The sequence below is a fragment of the Schistocerca nitens genome, chromosome 4 (assembly GCF_023898315.1).
Source record: "Schistocerca nitens isolate TAMUIC-IGC-003100 chromosome 4, iqSchNite1.1, whole genome shotgun sequence".
Classification (NCBI taxonomy): Eukaryota; Metazoa; Arthropoda; class Insecta; order Orthoptera; family Acrididae; genus Schistocerca; species Schistocerca nitens.
In genome coordinates, this window is record NC_064617.1 from 922,997,093 (window position 1) to 923,014,970 (window position 17,878).

Below are 17,878 nucleotides of genomic sequence, written 5' to 3' on the forward strand. Positions count from 1 at the left end.
AGGAAATAAACAATTACGGCTGTTCTTTATTGCGAAAAAGCATTTCGTGAGAATGATACAAACACCTTTCCTTGCTATCACCTGAATTAGGAGGCTTATTGCTTTTTGGTTTAATTGATTAATAGAATATGAAGCAATTGGTATAAAGAATGCTTTTTCCAAACTTTCTATAAAAGAAAGTCTGCTATCAAGACATTGCTTTTGTTCAGTTATTTTATTTATGACTGAATGTTTCTAAAACTGAAGACACTCGTCCGTGCTCTGCACTGCAGTCGAGCTCTGGCAACGTCGTTGTCTGTTCATTGGCTGACTGTGTTTTGTGACGTCAGATGCGCAGAACGAACCTAAACTCGGCCACCGTTGTAAATGACGCGCACTATAGTGTCAAATGTTCGCAGAATTTCAAGTGCACATTGTTATCTTTTGGAACGTATGGCATTATGCCATAATAAAGAACTAAACATGAGATAATATGGTACTGGTACTCAAAGAAAATTTGCATCCCGGAAACCACTCTGAAAAGATTAATATCAGCTTGGAGCGTACGTCTTTGTGAATCTGGACATACGAATGTGCTATTTAAGTCTAATAATCGTTTACGAAATTCTGATGCTCATGGAGTATCCTCTGATGTCCTGTTTTGTTTGTTACGTAATGTAAGGTCTCTTAATGCTATATACGTACGAACATATGGACTACCTACATCATCATAGCTGCACAGGCACAATAATGCCGCTTTCTGGTCTAATAGATCGCGGGAAAACATTGTGATCGGTGGTTTTAAAAGCGTTACTTTCAGAGTACATTTCATTTTACGCAATATGAGTAATGTTACATGTGCGAAGAAAAACAAGACAAAACCTTACACTCCAATCACGTTTCAATACCGACTGCGTTTACGTGGGAGCAAAAATCAATTGTGGAGTTGGAAAACTGGCAACCGGAAGCGGATTTCCAGAATAGATTTTGAAATGTTTACTTGACCACCCTCAAGCAGTATTGGGAGATCACTTTACAAAATCCAGTTTTGGGTGCCCCATGTAAACGCAATGAATATCTGCTACCATCAGCTGGTGAGGTCACATGACATGAGCTATGATTGGCTTACAAAAGCACATCGTGATCTCCAATTTCAATGCTTTGGGAACAAACATTCTGTGTTTGATGGAATTTGATTATATACGTTCGTAATACGAAAATATGCAGCGTACTTGTTGCTGCAAATCAAGTGTCTTTTGAAAACACATTTTTTTCTGGGGTTTGTTTCTTAAAGGGGCGGGAGGTTCTACGCTAGTGTACAAAACCTTGATCATTCAAAGGATTGATAAGTTTTCCGATTCTGAAGGAAAGTATACTGTCACTTAACATGAAAAAGTGTATTTTTTAACTGGCAAAATTCCAGGAATTTTTTTTCCTTGTCCACGTATACACCCTGTAATCATAGGTGGTGGTCGAAAAACACATTTCACATCATATTTCCACAGAAAACTACCAATGCTGTAGGAAGTATATTCTGTGCAGGCAAAAGGACAGTAGACTTTGGTGCCACATCATTATTAACATCACTTGCCGAATTCACAATTGATGCTTGGTACAACTGATCTGTCATTCACTATGCCGTTCATAGTAAGCCAACACGCACTGGTTACTATATACAGGCTGATAGTGAAGCCAGTACGCATTAATTTGTATCCATAGGCTGACAGTTGTCACCATTTGCTTTAGCATGAAGGGGTTCTTTGTACCGTGGTTTGTAAGGCCCACATCATCTGGAAGCTGACCTTCCATCAGAATGGCTACAGCAAAAGACAGAGCAGTCGCACTTTGCACCAGTGACCAACAGTGAATCTTGTGAGAGGTGATAATAACAATGTTACACCGTAAACTATGGCCTTTTTGTTTTACACAGGAAGTATTTCCAACAAGGTTGGTCATGTTCTGCAGAAAAATGATGTGAAATGTGTTTTTTGGCCAAAATCTAAGATTATAGCCTTTTTAGGAACTTAAATGATGATTTTGCTGTGTGTATCTATTGCATTCATTGCAATTGTAATATGTTGTATATTGGTCAAACTAGTATGACTGTGGAGGAATGGTGTACTGAGCATAAGTATCGCACATTTAAAACAGCTGAACAAATCTATTGTTGCAGAATGCTTGTCTTGGAACAAGTCATCCTATGGAATATCAGAATAGTGAGATTCAGGCATGCTCTTCCAGCTATTGGGATAGTATTGATAAGGAAGCAAGCTCAAATCAAATTAACATGTAACCTTGGAAATAGAGATGGAGATTTTGCTTAAATTCTGCTTGAAATCCTGCTCTATCTCTGGTCAAACAACAGAGCAACAGCAGTTTATTAATATTCATTATCAGTAACTTCTGACGTTGGTCATCTCTAGTTTTGTGATGGCAGTAGTGTTTAAAGTGTGTGTGTGTGTGTGTTTTTTTGTACATTTCTGCGTGTGATCTGCATACCAAGGTTTTAAATTTTCCTGCACAACATTTTCTCAATGCATTTGTATATTGAAAATGGCTGAGTGTGCACCTATCAAGAAAGTGGTTATTGTCAAAGATGTTACTCAGATGCATTCTTGTAAGTTATTTGAATATTTCACCATTGTTTTTATTTTTATATACACAGCTCGACAGCTTTGTGGGGGTATGTGTGCACGCAATCTCTTTAGCTGTCTGTCTATACATAATTCCCACTGCCTTTCTGTCCATAGATTTTTAAGCAAGCATCATTTGTATTTGTCAGCACATCCATTAGTCATCATAAGAAGTAACACCGTTCTTGTTAATAGGAATTGCTAGAAGAGAAAGCTGTATCCACAAGCAAGGAGCCGTTTTGCAAACAGAAACAACATCGGAAGGTGTTGGATAAAGGTGTTCCAGAAGATGCAATGCCTGGAATAAAAAATGCAAAGGTGAGATCTAATTGGGTAATGTTTTGAGATCCCTGATATCACTATTAATAAACATAATTTTCATTTTCCAGTTCTGACATTTTGCTCCAGTATGTAATAACTAAACTCCATCTGAACAGGCCTCAAAAGGTTCTACGGTGCCAATCGACCGGTCACTGGATACGTCCATTGTGCAAGATTGCTTTAAAATTCCTCACAATTGCTTGATCTAAAACTTCTTAATAGCTGTTGATTTATGTCTCTGTTTACTATTGGTGTCAGTGCTGGGGGTGGTAGTGAAGAACAAAATAAATGCCTATTTCTCTGTGAATTCCCTGTACTTGGTCCGTAAAATTTCAGCTATGTAGTGTATGTTTCCTTTGAATATTTCATACAGGTTCCAAATTGATTTCAGGTTTCGTTCGCCTCTACTTGTATAATTTTTCAGCTGTGTGTCTTTGATTTAGCACTAGCCCACATTATTTTTATGCATATGTTTGTTTAGTATGGTGTTGAACATTTATGTTAAAGTTGATGACCTTCAAATAATATGTAATTACTATTTATTAAGAATGCTGTAAGTGGAGTAATTTTTGTAGCAATAAAAGGCTGTATTTTGGATTTAATGAAAAAACACTGCAAGATGCTATGTTTCAACATCTGAAAATAACTGATCCTTCTCAATTTTAATACTGCACAAAGTTACAGAAACAGGAATGAGGGTTACATTTTTATGACTGCGTGCCTAAACCCTATGTATATGGTTTCCCCATGGTGTCAGTTCTCTTGCTTGTCTCACAGCCAGCTAAAGATTTGTTCCTGTAACATTAATTAGCCATGGCGGATTGTGGACACACAATGAGGTCCATTGTTATTTGGCAAGATCCCTATACATTCTGATATTCAAACGCTTCAAATTTTGGGCCTTCCTATTTACAACTAAAACATTACATTATGAGTGTAATTACTCATTATAATTTCAACTACGTAGTCTGTTGGAATGGATTGTCGAACAATCACTCGGTTCAAAAGCCAGGACCACACACACTAAAAATCCACTATTCAAACAACAAAATTTAGATGAGCGACACAGTTCTTGAACCCCCCCCTCCCCACTCCTCTCCCCATGAGGCTCGCCGCTCTTTGGCGGGTTCGGGCTAGGCTACCACGGAGCCCCTGCCTTTGCAGCATCTTTTCCCTTCCATGCTGCATATCTAAGTCTCTCTCTCTCTCTCTCTCTCTCTGTCTCTTCTTCTTCTTCTTCTTCTTCTTCTTCTTCTCCTCCTCTCTCTCTCTCTCTCTCTCTCTCTCTCTCTCTTTCTTCCCCCCCCCCCCCTCTTTTTTTAAAATCACACTGTTAACAACAGATTTTCGAGTGATTCTCCAATTTGCTGGTGCTCAGAAACGGCACATATACGTATAGGCTTGAAATGAATGCCAATATGGTGCCTCACAACTCTGTTCTGAAGGGAGATGGCGTGCATGTGACATAGGTGCCGTTGTGCCATCTCTTTGGTCAATGCTCAGACACACTCTCAGAATATGTGATCTACTAGACATTGCCTTGCATGTTCGGGAAGACTCTCGAACGTGCTATTCCATGCTATGACATCAGAAACTCGGCACACTCAACGTTCAGATGCACGGTCCGTGTGCCGACGGCTTAAAACCAGTGCATCCCCTTTGAGGGGGGGGGGGGGGGGGGGGGCAGAAGGAGTGCGGCATTGGAGATGCTGGCAGTCGTGGGGAATGTTCTTGCTGTGAGCCAATCATCTTCTTCACAGTCATTGTCTACTAAATGTAAACGGAATGAGGCTAATGATTCAAAGATTCTCCCAGCTGCACCATATTTCCTCATGGTTTCATGTGCTGAAGGCAGTGAGTCTCTTGCTACAGTAAATATGTTTGTTACTCAGAAAGATGATAGAATTGCTGGCCCTGTGAAATCCTGCTCTCATTTACGCAATGGCACTTTGGTTTTAGAGACTACTTGTGATTCTCAAGCACAGCAACTGCTTGCAGCTTTGCTCCTCCATGGCTATTCTGTTTGTGTTGAGACCCATCGAACCCTGGATTCTTGCCATGGAGTTATTCACACTAGGCTGCTCGATGGTGTGACCGAGGCAGAAATCCAAACATACCTCTCCGATCGGGGTGTCATTGCAGTCTATTGGGTGATGAAAAAGGTGGATGCATCCCTAGTGCCCACACGCATTCTTTTTCTCATTTTTGATGGAGTGGTGCTTCCGTCCAAGATCAAAGCAGGATATGAAGCTATCACAGTTCGACCGCGCATTCCAACCTGATGCACTGCTACATTGTTACAACCACAATCAAATGTCTTGTCGACACCGGCCCAAATGTGTAACCTGTGGTAGGGATGCTCACAAGGGCGATTGTCCCTCCCCTCCTCCCCGCTGTATCATTTGCAATGGCAACCAGGCCACCTCTTCCTGAGATTGTCCCTTGTATCCCGATGAACGGCCATCCAGGAGGTCCGGGTGAAGGAAAAAGTGCCCGACCCAGTTGCTTGCAAGTTCTTGGTGAGTCGGATATCCTAGGATATCCTACGTCCTACCATCTGGCACTTAAAGTACTGCTCTTGCTACATCTCATTCCACGAAGGACGTGGCAAGGTGGTCATTTGACCTCTGATTCAGCATTGCAGTTGTAAAATTGCCCAGTGTTATGGTAGCATCCCCAGCTCCCCCAGCTGTGCAACAACCCATTAAACTATTGCCTCACGGGGCAAAGTCACCTGCTACACAACTGGCAAGCTGGAAACGACAGAAGGAATACTCCCGTGAAGACTTCTTACATCCCTTGAGCCAACCGGAAGTGCTCCAACAAAACAAAGGCAAGTGGTCTTCTCCTTTGCCGACTTCAAGGTCCTCTTCAACGGTGTTGCCACGTGATACCATTGCCTGGCTGACCTCTCTATTGCTGGTGCGCACCTCCAACCATTTTTCTGCACTGGACTCCACAGACCGACAGTAGGAAAATGCCGACGCCTTTGTAGATCTCATGGAGAAGGATCCACCAGCCTCTACATCTACATCTACATCTACATCCATACTCCGCAAGCCACCTGACGGTGTGTGGCGGAGGGTACTTTGAGTACCTCTATCGGTTCTCCCTTCTATTCCAGGCTCGTGTTGTTTGTGGAAAGAAAGATTGTCGGTATGCCTCTGTGTGGGCTCTAATCTCTCTGATTTTATCCTCATGTCTCTTCGTGAGGGAGCAATATACTGCTTGACTCCTCAGTGAAGGTATGTTTTCGAAACTTCAACAAAAGCCTGTACCGAGCTACTGAGCGTCTCTCTTGCAGAGTCTTCCACTTGAGTTTATCTATAATCTCCGTAACGCTTTCGCGATTACTAAATGATCCTGTAACGAAGCGCGCTGCTCTCCGTTGGATCTTCTCTATCTCTTCTATCAACCCTATCTAGTACGGATCCCACACCGGTGAGCAGTATTCAAGCAATGGGCGAGCAAGTGAACTGTAACCTCCTTCCTTTGTTTTCGGAGTGCATTTCCGTAGGATTCTTCCAATGAATCTCAGTCTGGCATCTGATTTACCAACGATCAACTTTATATGATCATTCTATTTTAAATCACTCCTAATGTGTACTCCCAGATAATTTATGGAATTAACTGCTTCCGGTTGCTGACTTGCTATACTGTAGCTAAATGATAAAGGATCTTTCTTTCTATGTCTACATTGAGATTAAATTGCCATTCCCTGCACCATGCGTCAATTCGTTGCCGATCCTCCTGCATTTCAGTACAATTTTCCATTGTTACAACCTCTCGATATACTACAGCATCATCTGCAAAAAGCCTCAGTGAACTTCCGTTGTTATCCACAAGGTCATTTATGTATATTGTGAATAGCAATGGTCCTACGACACACCCCTGCGGTACACCTGAAATCACTCTTACTTCGGAAGACTTCTCTCTATTGAGAACGACATGCTGTGTTCTGTTACCTAGGAACTGTTCAATCCAATCACACAATTGGTCTGATAGTCCATATGCTCTTACTTTGTTCATTAAACAACTGTGGGGAACTGTATCGAACACCTTGCGGAAGTCAGAAACACAGCATCTACCTGTGAACCCGTGTCAATGGCCCTCTGAGTCTCGTGGACGAATAGCGCGAGCTGGGTTTCGCACGACTGTCTTTTTCGAAACCCATGCTGATTCCTACAGAGTAGATTTCTAGTCTCCAAAAAAGTCATTATACTCGAACATAATACGTGTTCCAAAATTCTACAACTGATTGACGTTACAGATATAGGTCTATAGTTCTGCACATCTGTTCGACGTCCTTTCTTGAAAACGAGGATGACCTGTGCCCTTTTCCAATTCTTTGGAGCGCTGCACTCTTCTAGAGACCTACAGTACACTGCTGCAAGAAGGGGGGCAAGTTCCTTCACGTACTCTGTGTAAAATCGAACTGGTATCCCATCAGGTCCAGCAGCATTTCCTCTTTTGAGTGATTTTAATTGTTTTTCTATCCCTCTGTCACCTATTTCGATGTCTACCATTTTGTCATCTGTGCGACAATCTGTAGCAGCGAGTCTTCAAAGGCTGGCAGTTGCCAGTTGCCAAAGTGGTACCCCTTCATTTTTCCCCTTGTCCATTTTCCTCGTCATGACTCCTCAAGTGGAACGTTTGCAGCATCCACTTGTTCTCTGCCTCTAGGAACCAAAATTGCGTCCTCATGACTGCTTTGAGCTCTCTCATTTCTCCTCGATCCACTGTGATCTTCCCCCTGAGCAAAGCATTCCATCTCATGGGGGAGTCATGCTGCTCATCCGGGATGATATTCGTAGTCAACCCATCTCCCTGACAACCGCTTCAAACTGTTACACTCCACATTTTTCTTCCTAACTTGACCTTTTCCTTTTGTACTGTTCACATTCCTTCGTCATTCGGTGTCACCAGGGCAGACTTGCTCCAGCTTATTGGGCATCTCCCTCTCCCCTTTTCTGTTGCTAAGTGACACACACACACACACACACACACACACACACACACACACACACACACTTTTAATATTTACATGGATAATTGTTCAGTGCATGTTACTTGTCCCATAACTGTTTGATGCTGTGTATTGTTGTTCTTATGTCAAGTCACATGATTTTGGTATTATCGTTCTGAAATAAATCGCCAGTACTAAGCCGTCAACGCCGATATGAAATACCCAACTTCTGTGGCAAGAATCTTAATTACTTTGACAGATTTACTCTAAATTGTGTCCCGCAGCTGTGGCATCAACACTGCATGATAAATGCACTACAGGAGCCAAGCCATGACTCCTCTGCATTCACACTATGAGCTCGCCAGAGTTTCGACTATACATATTCGCATGCATGGTAGGCTGCAGTACTACAATATGTTTACACCACCTTGCTGCCAGCAGTAATTCTGCAGTTTGTAAGACTACCTTTACCAAAACTGGAGAAGGAATTAACATTGGATGGAGGGGTGTATTGCTTTTCCACACAGTTGTTAAACTTGGTGTCACTGTTGAGACAATGACCAGTAGTGCATAAATCGGTTTAGCTATCATATCCAAGAACAGTCCAGTGGCAGAGTTTGTCAGATAATTTATAATGTTGTTGAAGCACAACTTTTAAGAAATACAATCAATGGATCAGTTGCACTTATATAAATCTCCAAAACAAAATACGGAGTGTGGCACAGAACACAGCTCACATTTACATCACGTGTCACAGTGATCCGTGTCTTGCAGTAATTCATCAAAAGAAAATTACCCAGAGATAGTTCATATGATCCAGTCCTTAATGGATGCCGTAACTTGAAATAATCAGTTGTGCCAATGACAATGAAGTCCCAAATTCGCTAATATATTCTTAGGAATCAACATTACTAAGTTTCTTCAATACTTGTTCTTTTATGGAAATGTTGACATGTTTACATTAGAGTGCTGACCTCTTTTACTCACAAGAGTAATGCGGAGATGTTACCATACGGCAAGTCTCCCCTGACCTGTGGTTCTGGATGAATTTCCCAAAGTCTTCCCCTTCTTCCTTCTCCTTCAACCCTTCTGCCTGAAGGAGGAGCCACTGGCTCCAAAAGCTTGCCAATTACAACAGTCATTTATATTTGTGTACTGCCATCGCTTGGTGAGTAGATTTTTTTGCCTATCCGATTAAATAACTTGTAAATCTTGACATTTAGCTTTCTAATCCTGTCCGCAAAATTCTTGATGGCTTCTCTTTTGTATTCGAGACAAATTGTTCAGCTGTTCCCAATACTTACAGCTGTTTCTGCTTCTATATTGCTGCAGCAAGCCTACCTTCAGAATTTCAAATCTCTGCATGTTCCTAAACTCTTTGTGATACACTGCCTATGCCTTAGTGTCTCCCACCAAACATAAGTTAGCCAAATGTAAAGCTGTTCCCGTGACCCACATCCCAGGTTTATGTATGTTAACAGGTTGTTTATAACTGCTAACATGACCTCTCCTGCTGGGTACTTGAAAAGAGAGAGACTAGGATAGCGATACTAGTGTGGAGGATGGCTACTGATATTTCCAGTATGTCAGTATTGATCCTTTTTGTCTTCTCTGTGAGGAGGACATAAAGTTAACTCATACGTATGTAAGATTATCACATAATAAAGATGTGGTGCCTCTTCATCCAAAGTACATTGCTCGCAAAATGTACATAAGGTTCATTGTGAACAAAGCAAATGAGGGTAGTAACTTGAAAACACTGTACCTCCTCTAGGGTTGGCCAGTAGTGCTATTTGATGAATTACACAGGGCAAGTGGGGCGTATATTTCCTTCTAAATGAACTTTGTGTGTGCTGCTTCTAACATCTGAGCATGGATACCCATTCCAGCCAAAGGCAGTTTCTGGAGGTCATGCCTATAAACAAACACCATTAATCATTGGCCAAACAAACAAATCGAAGAGGAATTTTCGTATGAAAATTGTTAATATTTTCTGCAGGTGACATCAAAAGTCAACCTGCATGCACCTGTGAACTCGGTTTTGCTTCAACTGTTATGCCAGCATATGAATCTGGTGGCCAAAGCAAATTCCCCATTATGAGTACTAGCCTGCTATTGACCATATGTCTTTCTCCAAAAATTCCTCGTACAGAGAAAATTTATTATTTTTAGTTGTCATTTTCCATATTCAGAAAAAACAACTTAAATTTCCAATAAAGTAATCTTACTTAACTTACATAAAGTTGCTACAATTTTGTCGGCAATGATTCCAGATTCAGCTTTCTACTGAAAACAAGATGAGCAGACATAATTTCCTGTTGCAGGAAAATGTTTGTGTTTGATAAATGTAAAGCATGTTGCAATTATTTGGAACTAAATTTGCATTGATGAAGGAAATGGGCTGATTTTAAATAACAGCTTCTTGGTCAGCACATAGAACTTGTCCAACTGTAAAACATTGATGTAGCAGGTTGGAGATTTGTCAAATACACAGAAAGCACTCGGTGTGCTGATTTCACGTGATTGGCATGACCAAAAATATCAGTAACTCCCAAAGTGAGGACAGTGTTTTCTATAGCAAATTTCCTATGATTCAACCACTTGTGCCCATTTAGTTCCCCTTCTTAATCCTGTCTTGTTTTTTAGTTTTTGTTTCCCAGTTCCTGTCTGTCTGCTCCTAGCTTTTGTTGTAACCCCGTCCCTTGCAGTAGGTATGCTTGACAGGTAGCCTACACAAGCTGCAGCTGCCTTAGAGAGAACGGAGGCGCACCTGCACCCTGTGAGGACAGCATTAGAAGAGTTGGCTCCAAACACACACATTTTTCATTTGTCTATTTTTCAATTACCATTCTTTTTTGAAAATGTTTTAAACAAAAGAACACACACATCCGTTTCTGGGGTGTGACTTTCTTCCTTGGACGTTTACTATTGATAACTTTGTTTCTGCTGTTGAAAATGCACGTGTTTGCTTTAAATAGAATTGTATTGTATGAAAACAACTCTTATCACTGAAATTTCCACAATAATGCATTTACTCGATTATAAGACAAGTTTTTTTTCCCCGGTTTGTTGTTCAAAAAGTAAAGAATCGTCTTATATTAGCAAATTAAACTACTGCTGCTGAGGTTGACATTTTTACATTGTTTAATAAAGTATATTGGAGTCTTCTTATATTAACAGATGAAGTTATGGCTTTTATTTTGAAGAATTTAGAAAGGCAGGCCTGTGCAAATGATACTCACCTTTCAGGTTCAGGATTTCCCGATATGCCGAAACGCTCAATGCAGTATTGACATTGCATGAACAATCGTGTGACATTTGACTGGCTCAGCACTGAGACTCTATGATCTAACCATTACAACAATCCATTGGTGTGCTTAAAATTTTGTGAAATGCAGAAGGAAACAGCACAAAATTTTATCATTTTACAAGCTCTTGTTCTATTTGAGCAGGTTTGCAATAAAAGTTCACATACATGTATGAGTACAAACATTATGCTGCTTTTTAAGTAAACATTCAAAAGCAGAAATGCTGTCCTTAAAATCCTTGGTTCTGAACTTGGATCAATATTTTATTTGATTACAAGAGACTGTAATGATTTACTAAGTGGGTTGCAAACGAGAAAGTCTGTCACTGTTCATTATTAGAATACCAGGTAAAAATGTTTCCAACTTTTAATCAGCTATAGAACATGATGCTGACATTCAGATGAAACAAGAAGGAAAATTTATTGAGAACGAAACAAAAGAAATCATATTAAAATGACTGTAATTGTTGTCACAAGAAAAAAGTACAGCGGCTAAATCTGTTGTGTGGAGATGGTACCAACAGACATCAGTAAATGGTGGGACGAGCGCAAGTTTGAGAATTGGGCTGATTGTGATTGCGATCTTCACCTATGTACTAGTTGCTGTTATTACATATGACTTGCACCCTAAAAGATATTGCAGTCCGTGTTCAGTTGCTAAAGCATAATACCACAAAAGGGTCGGAGGGGGAGTAGTGAGCAGTTAGCAAATTACGTTGTGTTGCCAACCGTGGGAATCGATACTGCATAGTTTAACGTTTCAGGAACATCTACCATGTTTAAACTGGAGTATCCCTAAATCTGTTTAATTTGCAGTTTACCTGAATACATTTGTAGCCAGTTGTTGTTGTTGTTGTTGTTGTTGTTGTTGTTGTTGTGGTCTTCAGTCCTGAGACTGGTTTGATGCAGCTCTCCATGCTACTCTATCCTGTGCAAGCTTCTTCATCTCCCAGTACCTACTGCAACCTACATCCTTCTGAATCTGCTTAGTGTATTGATCTCTTGGTCTCCCTCTACGATTTTTACCCTCCACACTGCCCTCCAATGCTAAATTTGTGATCCCTTGATGCCTCAAAACATGTCCTACCAACCGATCCCTTCTTCTAGTCAAGTTGTGCCACAAACTTCTCTTCTCCCCAATACTATTCAATACCTCCTCATTAGTTACGTGATCTACCCACCTTATCTTCAGCATTCTTCTGTAGCACCACATTTCGAAAGCTTCTATTCTCTTCTTGTCCAAACTGGTTATCGTCCATGTTTCACTTCGATACATGGCTACACTCCATACAAATACTTTCAGAAACGACTTCCTGACACTTAAATCTATACTCGATGTTAACAAATTTCTCTTCTTCAGAAACGATTTCCTTGCCATTGCCAGTCTACATTTTATATCCTCTCTACTTCGACCATCATCAGTTATTTTGCTCCCTAAATAGCAAAACTCCTTTACTACTTTAAGTGTCTCATTTCCTAATCTAATCCCCTCAGCATCACCCGATTTAATTTGACTACATTCCATTATCCTCATTTTGCTTTTGTTGATGTTCATCTTATATCCTCCTTTCAAGACACTGTCCATTCCGTTCAACTGCTCTTCCAAGTCCTTTACTGTCTCTGACAGAATTACAATGTCATCGGCGAACCTCAAAGTTTTTACTTCTTCTCCATGAATTTTAATCTACTCCGAATTTTCTTTTGTTTCCTTTACTGCTTGCTCAATATACAGATTGAATAACATTGGGGAGAGGCTACAACCCTGTCTCACTCCTTTCCCAACCACTGCTTCCCTTTCATGCCCCTCGACTCTTATAACTGCCATCTGGTTTCTGTACAAATTGTAAATAGCCTTTCGCTCCCTGTATTTTACCCCTGCCACCTTCAGAATTTGAAAGAGAGTATTCCAGTTAACGTTGTCAAAAGCTTTCTCTAAGTCTACAAATGCTAGAAACGTAGGTTTGCCTTTTCTTAATCTTTCTTCTAAGATAAGTCGTAAGGTTGGTATTGCCTCGCGTGTTCCAACATTTCTACGGAATCCAAACTGATCTTCCCCGAGGTCCGCTTCTACCAGTTTTTCCATTCGTTTGTAAAGAATTCGCGTTAGTATTTTGCAGCTGTGACTTATTAAACTGATAGTTCGGTAATTTTCACATCTGTCAACACCTGCTTCCTTTGGGATTGGAATTATTATATTCTTCTTGAAGTCTGAGGGTATTTCGCCTGTCTAATACATCTTGCTCACCAGATGGTAGAGTTTTGTCATGACTGGCTCTCCCAAGGCCATCAGTAGTTCTAATGGAATGTTGTCTACTCCCGGGGCCTTGTTTCGACTCGGGTCTTTCAGTGCTCTGTCAAACTCTTCACGCAGTATCTTATCTCCCATTTCGTCTTCATCTACATCCTCTTCCATTTCCATAATATTGTCCTCAAGTACTTCGCCCTTGTATAAACCCTCTATATACTCCTTCCACCTTTCTGCCTTCCCTTCTTTGCTTAGAACGGGGATGCCATCTGAGCTCTTGATATTCATACAAGTGGTTCTCTTCTCTCCAAAGGTCTCTTTAATTTTCCTGTAGGCAGTATCTATCTTACCCCTAGTGAGACAAGCCTCTACTTCCTTGCATCTGTCCTCTAGCCATCCCTGCTTAGCCATTTTGCACTTCCTGTCGATTTCATTTTTGAGACGTTTGTATTCCTTTTTGCCTGTTTCATTTACTGCATTTTTATATTTTCTCCTTTCATCAATTAAATTCAATATTTCTTCTGTTACCCAAGGATTTCTATTAGCCCTCGTCTTTTTACCTACTTGACCCTCTGCTGCCTTCACTACTTCATCCCTCAGAGCTACCCATTCCTCTTCTACTGTATTTCTTTCCCCCATTCCTGTCAATTGTTCCCTTATGCTCTCCCTGAAACTCTCTACAACCTCTTGTTCTTTCAGTTCATCCAGGTCCCATATCCTTAAATTCCCACCTTTTTGCAGTGTCTTCAGTTTCAATCTGCAGATCATAACCAATAGATTGTGGTCAGAATCCACATCTGCCCCTGGAAATGTCTTACAATTTAAAACCTGGTTCCTAAATCTCTGTCTTACCATTATATAATCTATCTGATACCTTTTAGTATCTCCTGGATTCTTCCAGGTATACAACCTTCTTTTATGATTCTTGAACCAAGTGTTAGCTATGATTAGGTTATGCTCTGTGCAAAATTCTACAAGGCGGCTTCCTCTTTCATTTCTTCCCCCCAATCCATATTCACCTACTATGTTTCCTTCTCTCCCTTTTCCTACTGACGAATTCCAGTCGCCCATGACTATTAAATTTTCGTCTCCCTCCACTACCTGGATAATTTCTTTTATCTTGTCATACATTTCATCAATTTCTTCATCATCTGCAGAGCTAGTTGGCATATAAACTTGTACTAATGTAGTAGGCATGGGCTTCGTATCTATCTTGGCCACAATAATGCGTTCACTATGCTGTTTGTAGTAGCTAACCCGCACTCCTATTTTTTTATTCATTATTAAACCTGCTCCTGCATTACCCCTATTTGATTTTGTATTTATAACCCTGTAATCACCTGACCAAAAGTCTTGTTCCTCCTGCCACCGAACTTCACTAATTCCCACTATATCTAACTTTAACCTATCCATTTCCCTTTTTAAATTTTCTAACCTACCTGCCCGATTAAGGGATCTGACATTCCATGCTCCGATTCGTAGAACGCCAGTTTTCTTTCTCCTGATAACGACGTCCTCTTGAGTAGTCCCCGCCCGGAGATCCGAATGGGGGACTATTTTACCTCCGGAATATTTTACCCAAGAGGACGCCATCATCATTTAATCATACAGTAAAGCTGCATGTCCTCGGGAAAAATTACGGCTGTAGTTTCCCCTTGCTTTCAGCTGTTCGCAGTACCAGCACAGCAAGGCCGTTTTGGTTAACGTTACAAGGCCAGATCAGTCAATCATCCAGACTGTTGCCCCTGCAACTACTGAAAAGGCTGCTGCCCCTCTTCAGGAACCACATGTTTGTCTGGCCTCTCAACAGATACCTCTCCGTTGTGGTTGCACCTACGGTACGGCCATCTGTATCGCTGAGGCACGCAAGCCTCCCCACCAACGGCAAGGTCCATTGTTCATGGGGGATTGTAGCCAGTGTTGAATTGAATTTAAATTTGGTCAAATGCTCAACAAGAGTACTAATTTCTGCAGGAGACGATAAAAGCCTAGATGGGGGCCGGTGGTGGTCTTATTTGTTTCATGCTGCAGTGTCATCTATGCTCATCGTGACATATGACAGGAATGAAAGGGGGTGTGTTAACTGTTGGCTCTACACAGCCAATGAGAGAGAGAGAGAGAGAGAGAGAGAGAGAGAGAGAGAGAGAGTGAGAGTGCAGCAGGCAGATGATATAGTTTGAAGCAAGAGACATTGTAACATTCCCATGTCAGTATAGAAGTGAAATCGAACATGTAATTGGAATAAACAGCTGTGTTCCCAGGTCCCACAGTAACCACAATCTCAGAAATTGCCACATATTCAGAAGAAATAGCCAAATGTTTGTGACAGCAAAAATATAAATTTCACAGCTGTGCTTTGAGTATGACGAAGATTAAAAATAGTGATACCACTGGTGACAAGGTTAGTAAGTGAAAAATTTAGAAAAGAAAACACCTTACAAATTAATGCAAATCATTTCTTTTTCATTTTATTTCTCATAATATTATCTAAATGTAGATAATAAATGTAGAATATGTATAATATTAACTTTTTAGACCCAAAATATGTTGAAAATTAATTTTTCTCAATAAGCCTCATGGAAAAAGAGGATTGTTTTATAATAAGGGTTGTTTTATACTTAGGTAAATATGGTAATTACCACTCTTCCTATTTATAAGTAGCTCTGCTCCTGTTACACCATTTTGTGCTGCTGTTGAAACTACACCTTTTTCATCTGACTGGAAATCCTTACACCTTATCTTCTTTCTGATTCGCTTCAAATGGTCTCCCCCCCCCCCCCCCCCCACCCACCCACCCCATTCCACCCCACCCCACACCGAAGTGATGGTCTTTTAATTATTGTGTATTTCATTACTTGTTACTTCATTTAAAGGTTCATTTTACACCTGCCAAAATATCTCATTAGTACAGGAAATTTGAACTACATTTGAATTCTTTCTGTTCCAAGACACAGACCTTATTTGTTTCACCTGATAGAAATAGTGACAGTGAAGGATAGTATGGTGTAGAAAGTTCATTTCTTGTGCTAGACTATCTGTGTTCATTCACATTTGCATCAGTGAATGAGTGGAAGTTGTTTGTATTGAAAAGAGCAACCATTTGTTGGTGATAGATATCAAATCATAATCTAGATGTTCGTTGGGAATGTTCATGTTAGTTTGATTCACAAATAAGTATGAAAAAATCGTAAATTGTTTTTGAAGGAGTATGGCATACATGTATACATTGTGTTATCATTTGATGAGAGATGTAATTACAGGTAACTGCTGATTGTGATGCTTTAGTAATTAATCTATAAAATGAAGAAAGTTGCATAATATTAGGAAATTGCTATTCTAAATCTGTTCTGTGTTTTTCGTACTTTCAGAAAAATGCAGTTTTCATTAAGATCACCTTTATGATCTGTTTTGTATTTAAAAAGGGTGTTTTTTTTTTTTTTCTTTAGGATCCATTGCCACCATTTCCTCTGTCAGGAATGTTAAATAAATCTGGTGGAAAGGTACGTCTCACTTTCAAAATGGAGCAAGATCAGGTGTGGATTGGCACTAAAGAACGCACTGACAAGATACCCATGACATCAATTAAGGCAGTTGTTAGTGAGCCGATTGATGGCCATGATGAGTATCACATAATGGTAATAGCCTCATTTCATTCATTATATCTTCATAGTTATAGCCTATTTGTTTTGTTACTACACACAGGAATTTGGAAAATTCCTAGGTTACCCCTTAAAATATATCACTCCAATGTTTAATGATTTTATTTCACAGTCACAGAAAGACACAAAAATTATAGAAGATACAGTACTAGTTCATAATGTTGATATGGTACATATTTTCTAAATAGATTGAGATTTTTGTTTCAAGTAGCAAATGTTTTCTTGTTCACATTCACTAAGATTTTATCTGTCAAGGTACTGAAGAAAGTATGCTGTTATAAATGGAAGCTGTACAATTTTGTAATGACTTTTGCTGACTCCTGAAAATACTTTACAGTGATAAAATCTATATTATCTGCTAAAAGGTAACCTGTCAACATTATCTGTATGAGGCTGCACTCACTTCGCCACTTGCTCTCCCTCAGTCAACGCCTTGGCGTACAAGTTGTTGTTCAAGACATAACTCTCTTGCAGCATGAAACAGTCTTGACACTCTTTGTGTCAGTTTGTGTTCCTTGCTTGTTAAATCCCAAATTAATTTATTTATACACAAGTTCTGCTTGCTGATAAATGCCACAGTTACAGTCCTTGGGAATTAAAACTGCATATTTGTACTCCATATTGGACATCTCATATAAAATCAAAGGTGCTGTAACTTACCAAACAAGAAAGCGTTGGTTGTTGATAGGCACAATAAAAGACACACAAACACACACACAAATGTCAAGCTTTCGCAACCCAAGGTTGCTTCATTGGGAAAGAGGGAAG

The 17,878-nt window shown here is 40.1% G+C and overlaps 1 protein-coding gene across 1 annotated transcript in view; it reads left to right on the forward strand.

Annotated features, from left to right (window-relative positions):
* The window catches only part of LOC126253548 (ubiquitin domain-containing protein UBFD1-like), a 59,977-nt gene that overhangs the window by 36,552 nt on the left and 5,547 nt on the right, over window positions 1–17,878 (forward strand). Inside the window, exons 4-5 of the mRNA XM_049954954.1 lie at window positions 2,808–2,930; window positions 16,898–17,086. Coding sequence (XP_049810911.1) covers window positions 2,808–2,930; window positions 16,898–17,086 — 312 coding nt within the window. The remainder of the gene's footprint in view (window positions 1–2,807; window positions 2,931–16,897; window positions 17,087–17,878) is intronic.